General features: G+C 41.6%; 1 protein-coding gene across 2 annotated transcripts; it reads right to left on the bottom strand.

The window, feature by feature from the left end:
* Positions 1-20,706: 20,706 nt before the first annotated feature.
* On the bottom strand, positions 20,707-21,837 carry ACTBL2 (actin beta like 2). 2 transcript variants are annotated; one of them, XM_068990517.1, is made up of 2 exons: positions 21,709-21,837; positions 20,707-21,582 (listed from the first exon to the last, which is right to left on the bottom strand). In XM_068990517.1, the coding sequence occupies exons 1-2, from the start codon at positions 21,835-21,837 to the stop codon at positions 20,707-20,709; spliced, it is 1,005 nt and encodes a 334-aa protein (XP_068846618.1). The 2 variants fall into 2 exon arrangements, with proteins under 2 accessions (XP_068846618.1, XP_068846617.1); XM_068990516.1 differs by having other exon boundaries at positions 20,707-21,837.
* Between the last annotated feature and the right edge of the window lie 484 nt (positions 21,838-22,321).

Raw genomic sequence — 22,321 nt, 5'->3', positions numbered from 1 at the left:
GGGCCCCTGGTGTGGTGGAGAAGAGGAGGTGAGACCTACCTGGTCCCCTGGCTGCCAGGCGCTGTCTGAATCTACACCCAATCTGCAAAAGTGATTGTCCTCTTTGGTTCCTTCCCCTCTCCTCTCCACCATTTATGCTCATTTATTTTCTTGGTTGAAGAGTTGAAGATTTCCTGCTAAGATGATCTTTCTGATCAGCTTTGATATTCTCATTGTCCCTTCTTGGAGTATTTCCCTAGAAAGACATTTTTATTATATCAGTGTAACACTTTTTCCTAACTGAGAATCTATATTAGAAATGTCAGAAAGGATGGCTTATAACAGTGGATTGTGGGTGGTCATCCTCCCTATCAGAAGATGAATCTCAAGGCACAGAAATTGCAGGGACTGGAAATAGCAGCAGATGAAAGTTCCCAAGGCAGCCCAGCTGCTGGCCTCCTAGGACTTTACCAGACATGTTTCTCCTGAAATAGCTTCTGAAACAACCAGACTACCACATTCTTCACGAGATGAAGACCATGTGACATAAAAGAGGATTGGATTTAAAGAGTTTTATGGACATTCTGTTAATGTAAATCCAATTTTCTGTACCATAAAGGATGTGGTTGGAACTCCACAGATAGAATAGAATTCATTAAATTGATGCGCAGAGAAACTGTTTTACATTTCTAGGACTGAAGTCACCTTGATTTATTTGAAAAATGTTTATTCTCCAGCAGTGTCCTCTCTGCTCAGTTCTGTTTTTTATGCCTCCCTGACTAGGTCTATAGCTTGGAGGGTTTGGTTATGTTCCACTTCTTAGATTCATCAACATCCTTCTAGTGATTGATTTAGTGATGACAGGAGGAAACTGCCTTTGGTCTACCCCTAACATGTAAAGCACTCAGGGCTAGAGTTCACCTGGAGGCGTGCATGCGCACGTCTAAATATTTAAAAACTAGAAACCAGACTATGCCCGAATCTTGGGCAGCTTCCCACATGGTAGCCCTGCAACCTGTTCCCTGGGACTGAAAGCAAGTGCTCTAGAAGCTACTGGAGGATGCTCTACTGGGGACCAGCCCTGATTTCCAGGAACCAGCAGTGATATGGTTCTGCTGGGACCCATAGGAGCTGGGTCTGTGCCCAGCACTCCTGGCAGGTCTCAGGATGGAACTCTGGACTGAGTCAGGCTCCTGGACAGCTGGAAAGGACATGCTTCCCTCCACTTCACCTCATTTTTTTCATGAGCTTTTCAAATCATGCTGAACACCTCTGAAATTGTTACCATGGGAACAGAAAAGAGGGACGGGGGTGTGCCATTATTTGGGGGCAAATCAGATGTGTCAAATAGATAATTTATTGTTTCGCTTTAAACAAAAGCAAAGGCAGAGTCTGTGGCCCTCTTTTCTCCTCTCCTACCATCTGACACAATCATAGCCCTGGGCTCTTGGTCCCCATTGCCACCTGGCCTGGGGGCTTCTGCAGCCCATCTTCCTTCTCCTTTAATTGTCCTCAGTCCAGTCAGTTATCAAACTTTCAAAAATCTTTCTTGTGGGGCTAAAAAGAGAAAGACAATTTTTGTGTTTTGAGAGTTCTTCTAAAGCACAAGGCCCTGACCCAAGAGTCCACTCACTACTCTCCCTTACTCAGGTAGGACTTGAAGGTAGGACTAATAATGCGTCCTCCCTGTCAGGGTTGTGCTTCTGTCTGTACCTGGTTCTCGCTGTGTCTGCAGCTTATGTGTGAGATTTCAAAGAAAAGAACAACACCATGTGACAGACAGAATAATTCTCCACCCCCTGCAAAATATCCGTGTCCTAATACCCCCAATGGAAACAGTGACATGCTTTATATTTTGGGCCACAAAATCACTGCAGATGGTGACTACAGCCATGAAACTAAAAGAAATTTGCTCCTTGGAAGAAAAGTTATGACCAACCTAGACAGCGTATTAAAAAGCAAAGATGTTACTTTGCCAACAAAGGTCCGTCTAGTCAAGGCTATGGTTTTTCCAGTAGTCATGTATGGATGTGAGAGTTGGACTATAAAGAAAGCTGAGCGCTGAAGAATTGATGCTTTTGAACTGTGGTGCTGGAGAAGACTCTTGTGAGTCCCTTGGACTGTGGGGAGATCCTAAAAGAAATCTGTCCTGAATATTCATTGGAAGGACTGATGTTGAAGCTGAAACTCCAATACTTTGGCCACCTGATGTGAAGAGCTGACTCCTTTGAAAAGACCCTGATGCTGGGAAAGATTGAAGGTAGGAGGAGAAGGGGACGACAGAGGATGAGGTGGTTGGATGGGATCACTGACTCGATGGACGTGAGTTTGAGTAAGCTCTAGAAGTTTGTGATGGACAGGGAAGCCTGGCATGCTGCAGTCCATGGGGTCGCAAATAGTTGGACACGACTCAGCGACTGCACTGAACTGAATCCCCCAAACACGTGAATATGTTACCTTACCTGGCAAATGAACTTTTCACATGTGATTAAGTTCAGGATGTTTGATGGAGGTTATTGTGGATCATCTAGTTATTTTTTTTACTTGAAATATAGTTGCTGTCCAGTATTACTTGACTAGCTAGCTAGTGTGTCTGACTCTTTGTGACCCCATGGGCTATAGCGCACCAGGCTCCTCTGTCTATGGAATTCTCCAGGCAAGAATACTTGAGTGGATTGCCATTTCCTCCTCCAGGGGAATCCTCCTGACCCAGGGATTGAACCCATGTCTCCTGTGGCTCCTGCACTGGCAGGCAGATTCTTTACCACTGAGCCTCCTGGGAAGCCCCATTTAAGTTACAGGTGTACAATAAAGGGATTCACCACTTTTAAAGGTTATATGCCATTTATAGTTATTATGTGGATCATCCAGTTTTAAAAAAGAGGGTAGCAGGAGAGACAGAAGAGGAGGGAGATGTGAGGACAGAAGCATAAGCCAGACTGATGCGATTGCTGGGCCTGGAGGGAGAAGAGGGCCTTGAGCCTGGGAGTGCAGGTGGCCTCTAGAAGCTGGAACAAGCAAGAAATGGATTCTCCCTATACTTTTTCCTGGAGAATTCTATGGACAGAGGAGCCTGGTGGGTTACAGTGTATAGGGTCACAAAGAGCCAGATGTGACTGAAGTGACTTAGCACACTAGAGCTTCTAGAAGCCTCTAGAAGCCCTGCCAACCACGTAGATTCCTGACCTCCAGAACTGACTGATAATAAACTTGTGTTAGTTTAAATCACTAAACTGTGGTAATTTGTGCCATCAGCAATGGGAAATGAATACACCCCCCTTCCAACCCATCCTAATCACCTATTGCTTCCTCAAATCACAGACTTAGGGGTGCTTTGCTTTTTTTTCCTGATGAACTCAAACCATTTTCCATTTCCCCCTAACACACACCATGGCTTCACATTCTTGGACTGGGATTTTGAGAAGTCCTAACATGCTCTGCTGTGTTTTAGGGAGAAACAGAGCTCCTAAGTATCAGCCGTACCAGTGAGCCAGGCGGGTAGGCAGGTGTGAAGGGGACTTGAGGTGATGGACCAGCTGTGTGCTTCTGAGGAACTTGCCTTAATTGGGAAACTTGATTAGGTGGTGCAGTGGTAAAGAAGCTACCTGCCGATGCAGCAGACATGGGTTTCATCCCTGGGTTGGGAGGATCCCCTGAAGGAGGAAATGGCAACCCACTCCAGTACTCTTGCCTGAAGAATCCCATAGACAGCATAGCCTGGTGGGCTACAGTCCATGGGGTTGCAATGAAAGTGAAAGTTGCTCAGTCCTGTCTGACTCTTTGCGACCCCATGGACTATACAGTCCATGGAATTCTCCAGGCCAGAATACTGGAGTGGGTAGTCTTTCCATTCTCCGGGGGATCTTCCCAACCCAGGGATTTAACCCAGGTCTCCTGCATTGCAGGCAGATTCTTCACCAGCTGAACTGTCAGGGAAGCCCTAAGAGCTTCTTTGGGGTTACAGAGTTGGACACAACTTAGCGCCTGAGCACAATTAGTTAACTGTGTGCAGCTCTGTATGTTGACTCACTTCTTGCCCTCCCCACCCCCCAACCCAAGTCTTGACTAAAGCCTCTACAAAGCAGTTCATGTGTGCCGTAACTGTGCTGCAGACTTGCAAGGGGAGTTTAATGACTGTTTCACCAAGGCGATAATGAGGAAATGGCCCTTTTGAAGCCAGAGTAGGGCAGACAACAGTAATAATTAATTTTCCCAGGGGATGCTCACCTGCAGGGAAGAATCCAAAATAGTTTTTTTGAGAAAGGCATGTTGTGGCCATAATGATCAGGGTTCTTGGTCTTCCCTAATCAATTGCAAATTGACTAGAGGCCAGACAAGAAGTTTTTCAGGCCAGGCTTTATGGGGGCCCTGCTACAGCAGCAGGGAAGGAGAACAAACAGCAGGGTCCCTTGCTCACTCACTCCCCGAAGGGGAGTGAGCTTGTTCCTTATATGGAGTGAGGGTAGGGCTTGTGCCTAGGGGTTGGGTGGGAGAGGTGGCTTAGGTGTTTTGCCCCGCCCCTTCTTAGGTGATCTGTGCAAGGGGTGCTGAGTACCCTGCTTTTGCTCCTGACATCCTGATTTTGCTCTTCAGAAGTGGCAGTTGGTCTTTCTTGGTTTTTTTGTAGCTTTTGTCCAGAATTTGCTCCAACTTTCTTTGTATTTTATTGTTTCAGGAGAGGAGGACCCAGGTGTAAGCATTAACACCAATGGGTCCCAGGTCCCAGCCTGTCTCAATAAGGGTTAGGATGAAATTCCTTTGCAATGTGAGTGTGCCTCTCTGTGCCAACTACCACTTTTTTTCTTTTTACTTTATTTTACTTTATAATACTGTATTGGTTTTGCCATACATTGACATGAATCCACCATGGGTGTATACAAGCTCCCAATCCTGAATCCCCCTCCCACCTCCCACCCCATATCATCTCTCTGGATTATCCCCATGCACCAGCCCCAAGATTCCTGTATCCTGTATCAAACATAGACTGGCACTTCGTTTCTTACATGATAGTATACATGTTTCAATGCCATTCTCCCAAATCATCCCACCCTCTCCCTCTCCCTCAAAGTCCAAAAGTCCGTTCTATACATCTGTGTCTCTTTTGCTGTCTCGCATACAGGGTCATAATTACCATCTTTCTAAATTCCGTATATATGTGTCAGTATACTGTATTGGTGTTTTTCTTTCTGGCTTACTTCACTCTGTATAATCGGCTCCAGTTTCATCCATCTCATTAGAACTGAATCAAATGTATTCTTTTTAATGGCTGAGTAATACTCCATTGTGTATATGTACCACAGCTTTCTTATCCATTCATCTGCTGATGGACATCTAGGTTGTTTCCATGTCCTGGCTATTATAAACAGTGCTGCGATGAACATTGGGGTACATGTGTCTCTTTCAATTCTGGTTTCCTCGGTGTGTATGCCCAGAAGTGGGATTGCAAAACTCTCACTGTTTGCAGATGACATGATCCTCTACATAGAAAATCCTAAAGACTCCCCCAGAAAATTACTAGAGATAATCAATGAATATAGTAAAGTTGCAGGATATAAAATCAACACTCAGAAATCCCTTGCATTCCTATACACTAATAATGAGAAAGTAGAAAAAGCAATTAAGGAAACAATTCCATTCACCATTGCAACGAAAAGAATAAAATACTTAGGAATATACCTACCTAAAGAAACTAAAGACCTATATATCGAAAACTATAAAACACTGATGAAAGAAATCAAAGAGGACACTAATAGATGGAGAAATATACCATATTCATGGGTTGGAAGAATCAATATAGTGAAAATGAATATATTACCCAAAACAACTACCACTTTTTAACCCCAGATCTGGGGACACGGAATAACAAAGTGGAACTTAGGAGCTTGGTGGCACTGGCGACAGTCAACCCTAGAAATAGACAGAGGCAGCCTCTGTGGAGTTAGCTTCTTGGCAGGTGAGTCATTGCTCCCATTACACCCAGCCAAGGGCTCAGTTACCTTTACCACGGGTACTGTAAGACTTAAACAGCATGTGTTTGTTTTACTATGTCCCACTACAGTCATTAGTGGGACAGTTGTTCAACAACTGTTTAACACCTTTGTGCCAGAGAAAATGTATAACCCTTTTGGTCTGCCATAAAACAGAAGCAGTTTTAAAAATTGCATTTCTTATAATGAATATAAAATTATTCTGAAATAACATGACCCCTTGCATAATGTGACAATTGTCATACATGCCACACACCCAAATCTTAGCAGTTCTATCTGTAAGCACAGGAACCAGTTTTTCAGCACAATCAGAAAGCTGGCTTAAGCCCAGGAAGGATTTTAGTTATTTAAGTGATACTGGAATTAAAATGTTTATGTTCAAGCCAAATAGGTTTCTGAGGGTAGTCCAGAAGGTAGGACTTTGTAATTCACCAACTGTCTAACAAATAACGCCACATATTCAAAAGGAGAGACTGGAAAAGATAGTAAATGATGTTGGAGGTTATGGGAGAGAGTGGCTGCTTTGGCATTGGCGGCAGTTGTGAGAACGTGATAACAGACTGAAGGTGGTACTTGAAGTGAGAGGGAGTGTCTGATATGAGAGAACAGAGTTGGGAAGAGAAAGTAGGAAATGGATAGTCCACCCAGAGGTCAGTGCTTTCCATCAGACCCACGTTCCAGGAATGCTGCTGTCCTGGGAACAGTGTGGCCAGAGGAAAGGAGCAACAGCTACATCCACCTTCTCCCATCCAGCTTCCTGTTTACCTCTACCCCCAGCCTTTTGTTTGTGCTGCGTGGCTCAGATAGTAAAGAAGCTGCCTGCAGTGCAGGAGACCTGGGTTCAATCCCTGGGCTGGAAGATCCCCTGGAGCAGGGCACAGCTTCCAGTATTCTTGACTGGAGAATTCCATGGAAAGAGGCGCCTAGCAGACTCCAGTTCGTGAGGTATCAAAGAGTCAGCCATAACTGAGCAACTTTCACCACCTTTTACCACTTTCAGTTGAGTTCAGTTCAGTTCAGTCACTCAGTCGTGTCTGACTCTTTGCAACCTCAGGGACCACAAAATGCCAGGCGTCCCTGTCCATCACCAACTCCTGGAGTTTACCCAAACTCATGGTGATGCCATTCAATCATCTCATCCTCTGTCATCCCCTTCTCCTCCTGCCCCCAATCCCTCCCAGCATCAGGGTCTTTTCCAATGAGTCAGCTCTTCGCATCAGGTAGCCAAAGTATTGGAGTTTCAGCTTCAGCATCAGTCCTTCCAATGAACACTCAGGATTGATCTCTTTTAGGGGACTGGTTGGATCTCCTTGCAGTCCAAGGGACTCTCAAGAGTCTTCTCCAACACCACAGTTCAAAAGCATCAATTCTTTGGTGCTCAGCTTTCTTTAGAGTCCAACTATCACATCTATATATGACTACTGGAAAGACCATAGCCTTGACTAGATGGACCTTTGCTGCCAAAGTAATGTCTCTGCTTTTTAATATGCTGTCTAGATTAGTCATAACTTTCCTTCCAAGGTGTAAGCGTCTTTTAATTTCATGGCTGCAGTCACCATCTGCAGTGATTTTGGAGCCCCCCAAAATAAAGTCAGCCACTGTCTCTACTGTTTCCCCATCTATTTGCCATGAAGTGAGGGGACCAGATGCCATGATCTTAGTTTTCTGAATGTTGAGCTTTAAGTCAACTTTTTCACTCTCCTCTTTCACTTTCATCAAGAGGCTCTTTAGTTCTTCTAAATCGCCTTAAGGGTGATGTCATCTGAATATCTGAGGTTATTGATATTTCTCCCGCCAATCTTGATTCCAGCTTGTGCTTCTTCTAGCCCAGTGTTTCTCATGATGTACTCTGCATATAAGTTAAATAAGTAGGGTGACAATATATAGCCTTGACATACTCTTTTTCCTATTTGGAACCAGTCTGTTGTTCCATGTCCAGTTCTAATTGTTGCTTCCTGACCTGCATACAGATTTCTCAAGAGGCAGGTCAGGTAGTCTGGTATTCCCATCTCTTTCAGAATTTTCCACAGTTTATTGTGATCCACACAGTCAAAGGCTTTGGCATAGTCAATAGAGCAGAAATAGATGTTTTTCTGGAACTCTCTTGCTTTACCATATTAGCTGATTGGAAAATACAAGGTGGTTAAAAACGATTGATAAATAATTTGCTTTTTATTCAAGAAGTAGGTTCTATAAACAGATGGTCAAGTGGGATTTGTGAAGAAGCTGTTAGAGTTATGTCCATAAATTGGCAGATGCTCAGTGTGTCCCTCTTCATATCACAGCATACATTAATCCTCTGATCAATCAGCCTCTTTGAGGAAGTCACTACTGATGGCTAGACTGGCAGCCATGCATGTTCCTTCATTTCTTCAAGGCATAGAGAAAGGTTGGTTCCAACACCACTTCTTAACCACAGTAAATCTATAACCTGGTAACTGAGTGATACAGTTTTGAGAGTGTTTAGTATGGACCTAACAGAAGCAGAAGATATTAAGAAGAGGTGGCAAGAATACACAGAAGAACTGTACAAAAAAGATCTTCATGACCCAGATAATCACGATGGTGTGATCACTCACCTAGAGCCAGACATCCTGGAATGCAAAGTCAAGTGGGCCTTAGGAAGCATCATTACGAACAAAGCTAGTGGAGGTGATGGAATTCCAGTTGAGCTATGGCAAATCCTGAAAGATAATGCTATGAAAGTGCTGCACTCAATATGCCAGCAAATTTGGAAAACTCAACAGTGGCCACAGGACTGGAAAAGGTCAGTTTTAATTCCAATCCCAAAGAAAGGCAATGCCAAAGAATGCTCAGACTACTGCACAATTGCACTCATCTCACACGCTAGTAAAGTAATGCTCAAAATTCTCCAAGCCAGGCTTCAGCAATACGTGAACCGTGAACTTCCAGATGTACAAGCTGGTTTTAGAAAAGGCAGAGGAACCAGAGATCAAATTGTCAACATCCGCTGGATCATAGAAAAAGCAAGAGAGTTCCAGAAAAACATCGATTTCTGCTTTATTGACTATGCCAAAGCCTTTGACTATGTGGATCACAATAAACTGTGGAAAATTCTTCAAGAGATGGGAATACCAGACTACCTGACCTACCTCTTGAGAAACCTATATGCAGGTCAGGAAGCAACAGTTAGAACTGGACATGGAAAAATAGACTGGTTCCAAATAGGAAAAGGAGTACATCAAGCCTGTATATTGACACCCTGCTTATTTAACTTATATGCAGAGTACATCATGAGAAACACTGAGCACGAAGAAGCACAAGCTGGACTCAAGATTGGCGGGAGAAATATCAATAACCTCAGATATGCAGATGACACCACCCTTATGGCAGAAAGTGAAGAGGAACTAAAGAGCATCTTGATGAAGGTGAAAGGGGAAAGTGAAAAAGTTGGCTTAAAGCTCAACATTTGGAAAACTAAGATCATGGCATCCGGTCCCATCACTTCATGGGAAAGAGATGGGGAAATAGTGGAAACAGTGTCAGACTTTATTTTTTGGGGGCTCCAAAATCACTGCAGATGGTGACTGCAGCCATGAAATTAAAAGACACTTACTCCTTGGAAGGAAAGTTATGACCAACCTAGATAGCATATTAAAAAGCAGAGACATTACTTTGCCAGCAAAGGTTCGTCTAGTCAAGGCTATGGTTTTTCCAGTGGTCATGTGTGGATGTGAGAGTTGGACTGTGAAGAACGCTGAGCACTGAAGAATTGATGCTTTTGAACTGTGGTTTTGGAGAAGACTCTTGAGAGTCCCTTGAACTGCAAGGAGATCCAACCGGTCCATTCTGAAGATCAACCCTGGGATGTCTTTGGAAGGAATGATGCTAAAGTTGAAACTCCAGTACTTTGGCCACCTCATGCCAAGAGTTGACTCATTGGAAAAGACCCTGATGCTGGGAGGGATTGGGGCCAGGAGGAGAAGGGGATGACAGAAGATGAGATGCCTGGATGGCATCACTGACTCAATGGACATGAGTTTGAGTAAACTCCAGGAGTTGGTGATGGACAGGGAGGCCTGGTGTGCTGCGATTCATGGGGTTGCAGAGTCAGACACGATTGAGCAACTGAACTGAACTGAACTGAGTCTTTCTTGAATAACCCTGTGCAGGATCTTTGGTTATTCACCTGTTGGTAGGCTGCTTTTGCATACACCTTGTCTCGTCTAGTAGCAATCATGTTTTGGAACTAAGAGCTAAACCTAGGTGTTTTAGTAACATGCAGTCATTCTAAAAGAGATAGGAGCTCTTGTGAAAAAGAAGTCATTAAATTCTAGAAATACACATGGCACACATAGCTGAGGGAGCTGCTCAGGTGTTGACAACTTGCACTGTGATTTGGAGGAAACTGAAAGGCTTCACAAACAGGTCTTTTTACTTCTCTGAAATGTATTTGGTACTATTGTGGACTTATTGAAATTCTAAGAAGCTCTTAGTGATTCATGCTAGCCAAGTGAAAAATTAGAGCATTTTTGTATGTACTCCATATAACTGAGTAGAGAAGACACCAAAAGTCAGTTTCATTATTCTCTCTTGTACTTCTCATTTTATTATCCAGCCAGGGACATGGAATGTCTTGATAGATTGAACAGCTGTGTATATTGACTCAGAACTGAGAGACAAAATGTGTCCCTGTCTTGAGATTTCTGAGAAAGAATAGTGATGAGATGTATTCAAATTACTTAGCAAATATAAGAAGTGGAAAGTTTCATTAATCCAAGAGCAATTATTTTTGAAATTGTCTGCACTTAGAGAATTAAAATGATAATCCTGACCTGGTTTGAGCACTTTTATGGAAAACTCAAGAGTTTTATATAGTGTCAACTTTCTTTATATAATTTCTTTAGACTTAATTTTTCCTTTCAAATTCAAGTGCTCAGTTGGTTTTGTCACTTAAAGCCTAGTGATGAGAGCTGAATTATTTCTTAATTTTGTTGGATTTTGAATTTTTTATGGGAGTCTTATTTGTCTTTCTAGAATTATCCTACATGAAAGTTGCTTCTTTTTACCATTTTTTCTTTATTTCTTGAAATAAATCAAGTATAGCTAAATATGTTACCTCTCATTATATTAGTTTTGGCAATATATAATGGGTCAATATTAAAAGAATTAAAGAATTAGTGGAAATGCTGAAGCTTTTTTGAGGGAAGGAAGATGAATTGTTTGGGTTACCTATTCCCTTAAGATTCGTTAGAATCATATTAAGTTACTTGAGCAAACTCCCTGGAATAGCCTGGTATTTCATCACATTTGAAAGCATGTGTTTCCTTCCTAAAGCGGTAAGCCTTAATATCGCTGGGGCTGGAAATAAAAATATCAAATGTCAAAAATTTCTCACATTGTATTTTCAAAGAGAACAGACTTCACTGATGTGAGTGGTTGATGCTTTAAAAGTTCTAAGCAAATGTTCACTTTCAACTGAAATTCTATTCCATCTGCTTAATGAATCCATGTGAAGCACATCACCCTCAAGTCATAGTCATTCTTTCTTTGGTGTGAGGCCTCATCTGAAAACCTGGGAAACGTGCCCCACCAAACAGCACACCAAATACGAAGAATTTAGCAATACTGTAGGTTCCATTCCAATGTGTTTCCCAAGGTCTTGGTGAAAGGTATTACTCCAGGTTTGCTAGGAGAACATAGGGAGTGTGGGAGAGGGAGCATTTGATCAACCTAATCGGTTATTCCTATCTTGCAGAATCTTTTGATTCCTTCCTCAGTATTACAGTAGGGAATTTCCAGCATCTCAACTTCACCTAATAGGGCTCAGCACTTAGTCCGAATTTCCAGCAATTATTGCAGCACACAATTGGAAGTGATATCAATTATTGAAGCTATTGCATTAAATGCAACATACTCACTGAGAAAACTCCTAAGTATGACTTCAGCCTGATATAAAAGTATGCTTTTCCATCTTAGGTAGAGAACTCCTTTTATCAGATTTTTCCCTTTACAAGGAGCAAAGCACTCTTTGTACACAGATTTCCAAGATTTTTGTCTAAAGAGATTAGCAAAATTTCACAGTTCCTTTTTTGCAGCTAAGCCCTTTCCTCCAGATTTTTGATTTCAGAAGTGAGTACCCTAGGTCATGTTGGGATCTGACTCTAGGTCTAGAAATAATAGAGGTGACTGTGGAGCCGGGCATGAGGAGAATGGGTGTGCAGGTCGTTATGTGTTTGCTCCTTCCCATTGGTTCTTTGTCTTCTCTGTCTTCCTTGGTGCTTTGGCAAACTGATCTCTTGGACTGTGTCACTGAGCACAGTCCAGATTGATTTCTTGGACTGAGCTCCTTTGATCTCTGACTTCTCATTGGTTTAGGTGAATGGGAAACAGGATCTTGGGTAGTGAAAGAGGAGAGAATTCAGAGCTTTTCCTTTGCCTTCATCTTTCTTCTTTTGCCAGGGTCCTGGTTGGGAATGTATTCCTCTGTACCCGTAGTTGCCAGTGGGTGGTCCGCTTCCTGGACAGCTCTCACTGCTTTCAGGCCACGTGTCTTTCTTTTCTTGCTCCTTCAGGCTTAGTCATGATAATTGTTTCTTGCTGTTAGCATGGGGCGCCTCATCATTGCTTATCAGTTCCTTAAAGCTACCTTGCTCACTTGCTCGCTCAGTTTACTTTAGTCATGTCTGATTCTTTGTGACCCCATAGTCTATAGCCCACCAGGCTCCTCTCTCCATGGGATTCTGCAGGCAAGAATATTGGAGTGGGTTGCCATACCCTCCTCCAGGGGATCTTCCCAACACAGGGATCGAACCTACCTCTGTTTATCTCTCCTTCATTGGCAGGCGGGTTCTTTACCACTAATGCTACCTTGGAACCTAGACCTTTGTAAACAGTTATAAAATAAATCCTTTTCAGTTAAAACCCTTTGGGTATTCTGCATCTTACCTACAAGGACCTTAAATGATAAAGTTAGCTTTTCCTTTCAAGATACCTCCAACATCTAAGGCTGTTTTGTCTGTATTTATGCAGCCAAATGGTAAAGGTCTCATCAGATGAGGAAAAGAGGTTGCTATGGCTACAAGGATGTGTGGCTGGATGTTTGGAGTCTCCTAGTTCTCAAAACCTCCTAAATAGCTCCACTTTGATTTTTGGACCCCATTTTTTCCCATCATTGCTCTGTATTTAACATGAACATTCTAGTGAGTCTGTGAATTCAATCAGTGGAGTTTGTTTTTAAGGTACTTGTTCAGAGAGGGCAATGGCACCCCACTCTAGTACTCTTGCCTGGAAAATCCCAGGGACGGAGGAGTCTGGTGGGCTGCAGGCCATGGGGTTGCTAAGAGTCAGACACGACTGAGTGACTTTACTTTCACTTTTCAGTTTCATGCATTGGAGAAGGAAATGGCAACCCACTCCAGTGTTCTTGCCTGCAGAATCCCAGGGATGGGGGAGCCTGGTGGGCTGCCATCTATGGGGTCGCACAGAGTTGGACATGACTGAAGCAACTTAGCAGCAGCAGCAGCAGCAGCAGCCTTATATCTCTAGGAGATAAAAAGATTCTTTTAGCTCAGTCTGTGCTTTGAGATGGAGGCCATGATTTAACTGTGTTACTCTCTTTTTTGAACTGGCCAGAGCCAGTAAAAGAAGCCATCCACTGCTCTACATGGAATTCTTCACATCCTTTATGTTGTTTCATGACACTGAAAAATTGGTTCCCCACAGCCTTGAAGTCCAAAAGGACTTCATTTTAAGTGATCCCAGGAGATACTTTAATGAGCTGTTTCTTCTGTCTGCCATGAGTTAGAATATTCTCTTTCCTGAATACTAAAGGAATTCTTACTGCTTTCAGCCAGATAACCAATCCTAGATCTGCCCATTTCTTTAAGGGTCCATTACCCACAGTTTCATTCTCTGGTATTATGTTTCAATCAGCATACTTGATTTTAATCAACAGAAATTGCCTTTAGGTGGTTTAAGACAGAAAAGAAATTTTTGGAGGGATGATGAGTAATTCAGATTCCACTAAAAAATGGACAGACACTAAGTGAAGAGTCTAGAAAATAAGAAAATTAACTAAAGTCATGTCAAAGCAATAGTCTGGTTAGGATTCTACCGTGGGATCTTGCCATAGTCACTGATGGCCTCCCGGTGTCAATGAGACTGTGAATAATTTTTCAACATTTCTAGCATATTCAGGGCATTTTCTCAGATTGCCAGTGTTAAAATCTCTGATTGGAGCTTTTGATAGACTTAGCCTAAGCTCTAGCTGTTAGTGAATGAGTACGAGCCTGGACCTTGCCTCCCACTAACATTATCACAAAAGAGAATTCTTGCTGAATTTGTTCAGCTGGTAAAGAACTTGCCTGCCAATACAGACATGTAAGAGATACCGGTTTGATCCCTGGGTTGAGAAGATTTCCTAGAGAAGGAAATGGCAATCCACTCCAATATTCTTGCCTGGAAAATTCCATGGATAGAGAAGACTTGTGTGCTACAGTCCATGGGGTTGCAAAGAATCAGACATGACTGAGCATGCATGCACACACTCAGTTGTTGATTAGCTAAAAATCAAGACAAAAACTGAATTAAAAAAAAAAAGGAAGCAATCACTATTTAATATATACATCCTGCCTTCTTGACTCTGGATTGTCAGAGTCCCTTTGTGGGGCCAATGTTGGAAAAGCAGTCAACGATACTTGCTATAATTCTTGGCCACAGTGACTCAAATATGAAAGTAACGATTACTGAAATTGGTTATGGTTTGAGCATTGTTATGACATCATTTATGGTCTAAACTCCTCCTCTCCCTTTCCTCCTTTTTCCAAATATCCCACTGGTCACAAAGCTTTGCTGATTTGTATTCCATTCTACCATAGAGATTTGATAATTTTATTTTTTATTATTTGTAATTTTGGCTGATTAGTCAAATCAGTAAGTGATGCTAAGCCATACCTAGTATCAAATATTAATAAAAGAGGATAGGTAAAGGGGAAGAATGTTCTTGTTATCTTTACTGTCTCTTTTTAAAATTAATATAGTTTCTCTTTCTTTGTTTCAACTGTTGTTTCTCTGAGTCCATCAAAATTTGAAAATTGTACATTTTGTATTTATTCTGCTGCAGATAATTTCCATTTTGATAAAATTAACTATTTAGCTAAGGATGTAATGTTTTGATTCTAATAATTAAATGAATACCATTTTTTACAATAAGTAGCTGAAACTCCAGTACTTTGGCCACCTCATGCGAAGAGTTGACTCATTGGAAAAGATTCTGATGCTGGGAGGGATTGGGGGCAGGAGGAGAAGGGGACGACCGAGGATAAGATGGCTGAGTAAGTCTGAGTGAACTCCAGGAGTTGGTGATGAACAGGGAGGCCTGGCGTGCTGCGATTCATGGGGTCGCAAAGAGTCAAACATGACTGAGCGACTGAACTGAACTGAACTGAAGGGCATATTTATGATTTTTTCTGTCTTTTTACTAACTTATTATCTAGAAATTATAGATTCCACATATCATAAGGTTCTTATTACTTGGGTAATTGAAGATTTATAAAAAGCTTGTATTTCTGTGGAAACCTTCCATTTTTGAACTATGAGCACTGTTAATTGCCCTAGAAAATCCCAGTATTGTCACTGGTAAACATAATTTTGTCATCACTGTTGAGGCCAGTTTTTCGCTCATGATCCAGCTATGGAAAAAATAGACAGTGTTGCGTAGTTACTATTTATCAATTAAAAGAACAGGGAATGATATTTGGGGATGTTCTGAGTGAGTCATAAAGAATATGCAGGGGCCATGAAGTTAAAATATCTTGTTGGCATCTGGCTTTCCCTGTTCACCCCTAACCTATAAAATAGTTAAGGAAAACCCCTCTTACTGCAACACCTCCACGAAAGGGACCTGGACGGGAACTTGACTCCTTCTGCTGTGTCTGTGTATCACGTCCTCTCCCTTCTTAACCAGATGCTGTTTCGTATGGTATGTATATAGTTACAAAGGCCTCATTCCCAATCCCAGAGAGAACAACTCGGCTTTTGACTTACATGTTGTCAAGTAGCCAATTAAATAAGATTTTCCATTTTTCAAGTGGTGTTAGGGTGTTGTCTAGATAAAATATCTGTCATCCTATCACTTTGGCACATCTGTTGACTAGATTTAACTGAATCTATAACTGTAATATGATTAGAACAGCAGATGTGGAATGACTTGAAAAACAAGGCAGGCAGCTTGAGGAGTATCTATTGTTTTTTATTAATTATGGTATTAGCTTTAAAAAATGACAGAGTTAGGACAGATCCTTCATATTTAAAGAGGAAGTCTTCAGGTATCAATTAATTTTAATGCGTAGGTTCTCTACTGATATGTACATATATATCCCTAAAGACATTCCAAATATACTTATCAACATCTGGAAGCAGTGTTGGCCAAACTGTGTGCTTAGTTCTTAACATCAAAAACCATATTTTGAGAATAATCTTTTATAAATTCTGGAAGGAAGCTGTGAATAGTTACCAAAAAAAGGAGACTTTTCAATATATTCTAATGTCTGAGTTATTAGGGAGTCAGATGTCTGAAACTCAACTCTAGTGCAATCTGGAGTTTAGAAAAAGAAAAATATCAGCAAGCATGTGAATAGATTAGAAGAGTTGAATATACTGCTGTACTTACTGAAAAACTTCTCTTTCACTCATTCATTCATCCATTCTTCCTTCCTTTTTCTTCTTCTCTTTTTTTAGGCTAAAATTTCAGCAGCTACTTAGCTAGCTCACACTCCAAAAGATGAGGTTGATTGATCCTTTGATCAGTTAGAAGAATGGGAAAATTTTATGGATGAGCAAAAGCTTTGAAGATTCAGCTCTGTAGGTTGAAATGCATAGGAGAACTGAATAGGAAAGAGAAGAGATAAAGAAGGGATAAAGAAAAAATATGCCTCAGAGGAAAGACAACACAACAAAAGTGGCAGGGCCTGGAAGACAGCAGCCAAGAACAGAGTGGTAAAAACCAGATGGTGCAGAACTGTGACACTCATGATGTGTGCCAGACTCCATGGATTCACTCCTTTATTCATTCAGACCCATTTACTGGGTTAATCATCTGTGCCTGACATTAGGAAAATCCTGGATGGTTCAAAGGTGGACAAATACTGTCCCCATCTCTGTCCTCAAGGTGCTCAATGTTGGGTGCGGGTGGGAGAGTGTGGATGCAAGTTATAGGTGCGATGCTGCTGCTGCTGCTGCTGCTAAGTCGCTTCAGTCGTGTCCAACTCTGTGCGACCCCACAGAAGGCAGCCCACCAGGCTCCCCCATCCCTGGGATTCTCCAGGCAAGAACACTGGGGTGGGTTGCCATGTCCTTCTCCAATGATAGGGATGATGCTATACGTATGCAAATGATACAGCGGGAGCACAGGGAGGAATTTACCACTTTTCCTTGGAAAAGGAGGAAGGAGGGCTAGAAAAGACTCTGAGCTGAGCCTTACATGTTACTTCCTTACGGTTTCTGGCAGGTTCCAATGGAGACCTTCGAAATAAGAATTAACCACCTACCAACCCTAATAAATAGTGATCATATGGTGCCTGAACCATCTAAGAGAAGTTTTTATGTTCTGTACAACTTGTGTGTCCCTTAAGAGTTAACTCAGTGACTCCATCTACTCTTTGGAGGTGATCTCCTTTGATCACCCAGACTTAAACTGTCCTTATTAGAATTATCACAGGCCATAGACCATGTCTAGTCTATGAACCATCATTAGATCATGCTGCTTTCCACTCTACGTAATTTCCCTCATTACTGGATTGTAAATTCTCTAATGTCCTTGAAATACTTTCCTAGTAAATTTTAGCATTTGTTGTTTGTTGTTGTTCACTCCCTAAGGTGTGTCTGGTTCTTTGCAACCCCATGGAATTTACAGCTACAAAATGAGTGAATCAATGGTGTAAGGCTCTTGACATGTCAAAAGATTACTCTTTTGATTATCTGGAAAATGTAATATTTAGTTCCATCTTCTCCATAACAGAATTGTGAATGTTAAGGCTCAATCCGTGGTCTAGCATGACTTTATCTTACTGTTAAAAAAAAAAAAAGCACATCTGAAAGTTAGGTAAGAAGTGTAGGTATTGGCTTTGTATCATGTGCACTTTCAGAAGAATATTACCTGTGGTCAGGAAATAACAGTTTTAAGGAGGCTGAGGTGCAACCCCAGTCCTAGATTGCTGCTCAGCATGGTTCATCAGGAAAGGGTGGGAATCACTTACAATGGTGTGAAATTCATCTGTGAAGCCCCTCTCAGTGCTGTGCCATCTGGTGAACCACTGGTGAATAACAAGCCAATTACATTACCTGAAAAGATGACATTGATTCTAAAATTTAAAGTTGTAAGTGTTTCCTCACTGAATTCATCCTTCAGTCAGTCAGTGCTGATGAATGGAATATCCAAAGACCTCAGGCTTAAATTTATTTGCATTATGGAATTCATATTTTCGGCTAATGATCCAGGGCTCAATAGTTCTCTCTCTGAGAGGTATACTTTACGTGTCCTAGAAATTGACTGTGAACAGGGAGATACGTTTTTTCCAGTAATTGAGAATGTAGGTCAATGTTTTTGAGAACCACTCTGCAAATGGGAAGTGTTGCAGTGTATAAATTCAAGCTATTATTATTATTGCTATTAACTCTGCCTACTAATTACCTGAAGACCGGTTCATCCACTAAAACTTAACTTTTTAATGCAGACTACAAGGAATTTATAACCTTATCTACTAGCCCTTTCCTTTTTAAAAATTTTAATTTCCTTTTAATGTCTACACGGTCAAATGTATGAGGTATAAAATTATATGAATGAATAGGTTACATGTATAAAAAGTGATCCTCTCTGTATGGAGAGAGTAACATGGAAACTTACGTTACCATATGTAAAATAAATAGCTAATGGGAATTTTCTGTATGATTCAAGGAACCCAAAGAGGGGCTCTGTGACAATCTAGAGGGGTGGGATGGGGAGGAAGATGGGAGGGAGGTTCAGAGGGAGGGGATATACGTATACCTGTGGCTGATTCATGTTGATATTTGGCAGAGAATAACAAAATTCTGTAAAGCAATTATCCTTCCATTAAAAAAATAAATAAATTTTTAAAAAAGTGTTCCTCTCTGGATCATCCTACATTTCTTTGGGAAGAATTGAGGAGAAAAAACAGGAAATGTAGGTGTGAATTAATTTTCATTTATTTAAAATTAAAGAAGAAAGGAAACTCAATTCTTCTAAACTAAAGTGGCTTTGGAGGTTAATTTTGGTTAAATGAATTAAAAACTATTCTCAGATTAAAGGAAATATTGAAGGGAAAATTTTTTAAGGGAAAGAAAGCTTAAAGACTCCAATTTAGACATTTAAAACACAAGTATAAGCTTCCCAAACCAAAGGAAAAGAGAAGAAAATTCCTTTTTCTTGAGACTGTGATAATGGCTTAATAAGCAACTCCCCCCCAAAATTCTAAAATTTCAGAGAAAAACCCTGAAAAATACAAATATCTCTGATATTCACTTAATGAGAAGTCACAGAATAGATTGCAGTAAATGTGCTAGTATTTAAAACTGGTTGAAAATCACCACTGAATTCCTTAAAAATGTTTAGAGAACGTAGGAAGATACACAAATGCTTTGTAAGATGTTGATATCTTAGAGACACTTCACATAAAGAGATATTGCCTGTTACTGGAGATAAGAAAATAGAATTATTCTAAAATCTTCCAATAATAAAATTGAGATTATTATACTGGTATTAGAATTTGTAGTTTACAAAAATGCTGCAGATATGTTTTTCCACAGTGAAATCCTTGATAAGAGAAATATTCAAAATCATGATCTATAGAAATAACTCAACATGCTATTATGCTAAGCAATGGAAATAAAATTATTTTTGTCAAACTGTAGCATAATGATGTTAATTAAATTGATATTACAATTTTCCTCTCTATTTTGAAAGTTAGGCCTTATCTGTAACAGTTTTGCTGTTTTACAAGTATAATGAAGTTTGATAAGTCAGATATTAGAATACACATTTGATCAGCAGAACTCTACTCTGAGCTAAAAGTTCAGTTGATTTATAAACTTTATAAATATTAATGGAATGCTGCTGTTCCATTATGCTTATTTAATAAGGGAAACAAAATAAGGAGTTACCAAAATGGTGACTGTTGGGGAATTAAGAAATTCACATTAGCTGTTCAGATAGCCAGATTTATCAGTATATTTTAAGATAGATTATTCTATTTCCTCAGTGCTTATAAATATATGAATATCATTGACCCATATAATTTACTATCCCTATACAAAGAAGCAAAACAAACCAAAATTCTAACTAATAAGGCATGTTTGCTAAATACATACACATTTTTTTTTTACAGGTTGTTCAGCTTGCTATTGTTAAATATTTAAAGCAAGAACTAGTATTTAAAGATTGAAAATTCTAGTTATCTGTTCTGGAAGGACATTTCTCACTTTACTCCTTGTCATTTATTTTCATGTAAGCAAGTCTATATTTCTTTGACCCCTAATGGTAAAGAAAATAGAATAGAATATCAGAATTATCCAGAAGTTGATAGAGGTCAAATATCATTAGCTGGGCGGGAGCCCACAATGCTTGGATGGAGATGAGTTTGCTAGTTTACACACTAGCAAGAATGGAAATTTACCTTGACTCAATTGGGAGTGGATAAAAGCAGTACTATCGCCATGATCTAGAACTTGGGGACAATGCCAGTGCATTAGCATGGAAGCCCAGTCAGAAACACTTCCTGTGGACGATGGGAGGACCAGCCTCATCGTACTCCTGCTTACTGACCCACATTTGCTGGAACGTGGACAGGCTGGCCAGAATGGAGCCCCCAATCCAAACGGAATACTTCCGCTCTGGGGGAGCGATGATCTTGATTTTCATGGTGCTGGGTGCCAGGGCTACAATTTCCTTCTGCATCCGGTCAGCAATGCCAGGGTACATAGTGCTGCCTCCAGACAGCACGGTGTTGGCATACAGATCCTTGCGAATATCCACATCGCACTTCATAATAGAGTTGAAGGTTGTCTCGTGGATTCCACTGGACTCAATGCCCAGAAAGGAAGGCTGGAAAATGGCTTCTGGACATCGAAAGCGCTCATTCCCAATAGTGATCACCTGCCCGTCGGGAAGCTCGTAGCTTCTCTCCAGGAAGGAGGATGCTGCAGTGCTGACCATCTCTTGCTCAAAGTCTAGGGCCACATAACACAGCTTCTCTTTGACGTCACGAACAATCTCCCGCTCGGCCGTGGTGGTGAAGCTGTAGCCTCGTTCTGTCAGGATCTTCATGAGGTAATCGGTCAGGTCTCTGCCGGCCAGGTCCAGACGTAGAATGGCATGAGGCAGGGCATAGCCTTCATAGATGGGCACAGTGTGAGTGACCCCATCCCCGGAATCCATCACGATGCCGGTGGTCCGGCCTGAGGCATAGAGGGACAGCACGGCCTGGATGGCCACGTACATGGCAGGTGTGTTGAAAGCCTCGAACATGATCTGAGTCATCTTCTCCCGGTTGATCTTGGGGTTGAGGGGCGCCTCGGTGAGGAGGATGGGATGCTCGTCTGGAGCCACGCGGAGCTCGTTGTAGAAGGTGTGGTGCCAGATCTTCTCCATGTCATCCCAGTTGGTGACCACTCCATGCTCAATGGGGTACTTCAGGGTCAGGATGCCTCTCTTGCTCTGGGCCTCATCCCCCACATAGCAGTCCTTCTGGCCCATGCCTACCATGACCCCCTGGTGCCGGGGACGCCCCACCATGGAAGGGAACACAGCCCTGGGGGCGTCGTCACCACCAAAGCCTGCCTTGCACATCCCTGACCCATTATCCACCACCAAGGCAGACAGCTCATCATCACTCATGGTCCTGTCCAGAATCTTCCAGATGGGTGAACAGAAGTTAAATACAAAGACCAGACTCTGGTGTACAAGAGAGAGAATGAAGAGGCTGACAACTCTTCAGAGCTGCCTGCAGAGAGGGGAGCCTGTGCTGTGATGATAGGTATTTAAAGGTACACACTGGCACCTCCCATGTCCTGTCCCACCAGTTCTCAGCATTTCTGGGTGGGGTTGCCTTTGAGGTATTAATAATTATGATGATACAAATCATTAGTAGCCCTTCCTTCATAAGGGGAAAATTGGCTGCCAAGTGGCTGAATCTCAGGTTACTGTAATTAGGCAACCCACACAGGGTTGTCAGTTTGCTTTGGTACAGTGTCTGGATAACTATGATGATGCAATGGGGCATAGAAATGCAAGATGAAAGAAAGCTGGAGTGAGGTATGGCTAACAGTGCCAAAAGGGGCAGTTCCTCCCTAGTTTGCCCTCTGGGTCCATTTTCTGTACC

This window comes from Capricornis sumatraensis, chromosome 18 (genome assembly GCF_032405125.1).
Source record: "Capricornis sumatraensis isolate serow.1 chromosome 18, serow.2, whole genome shotgun sequence".
NCBI classification, from domain to species: Eukaryota; Metazoa; Chordata; class Mammalia; order Artiodactyla; family Bovidae; genus Capricornis; species Capricornis sumatraensis.
This window is presented reverse-complemented; position numbering and strand designations above follow the sequence as displayed.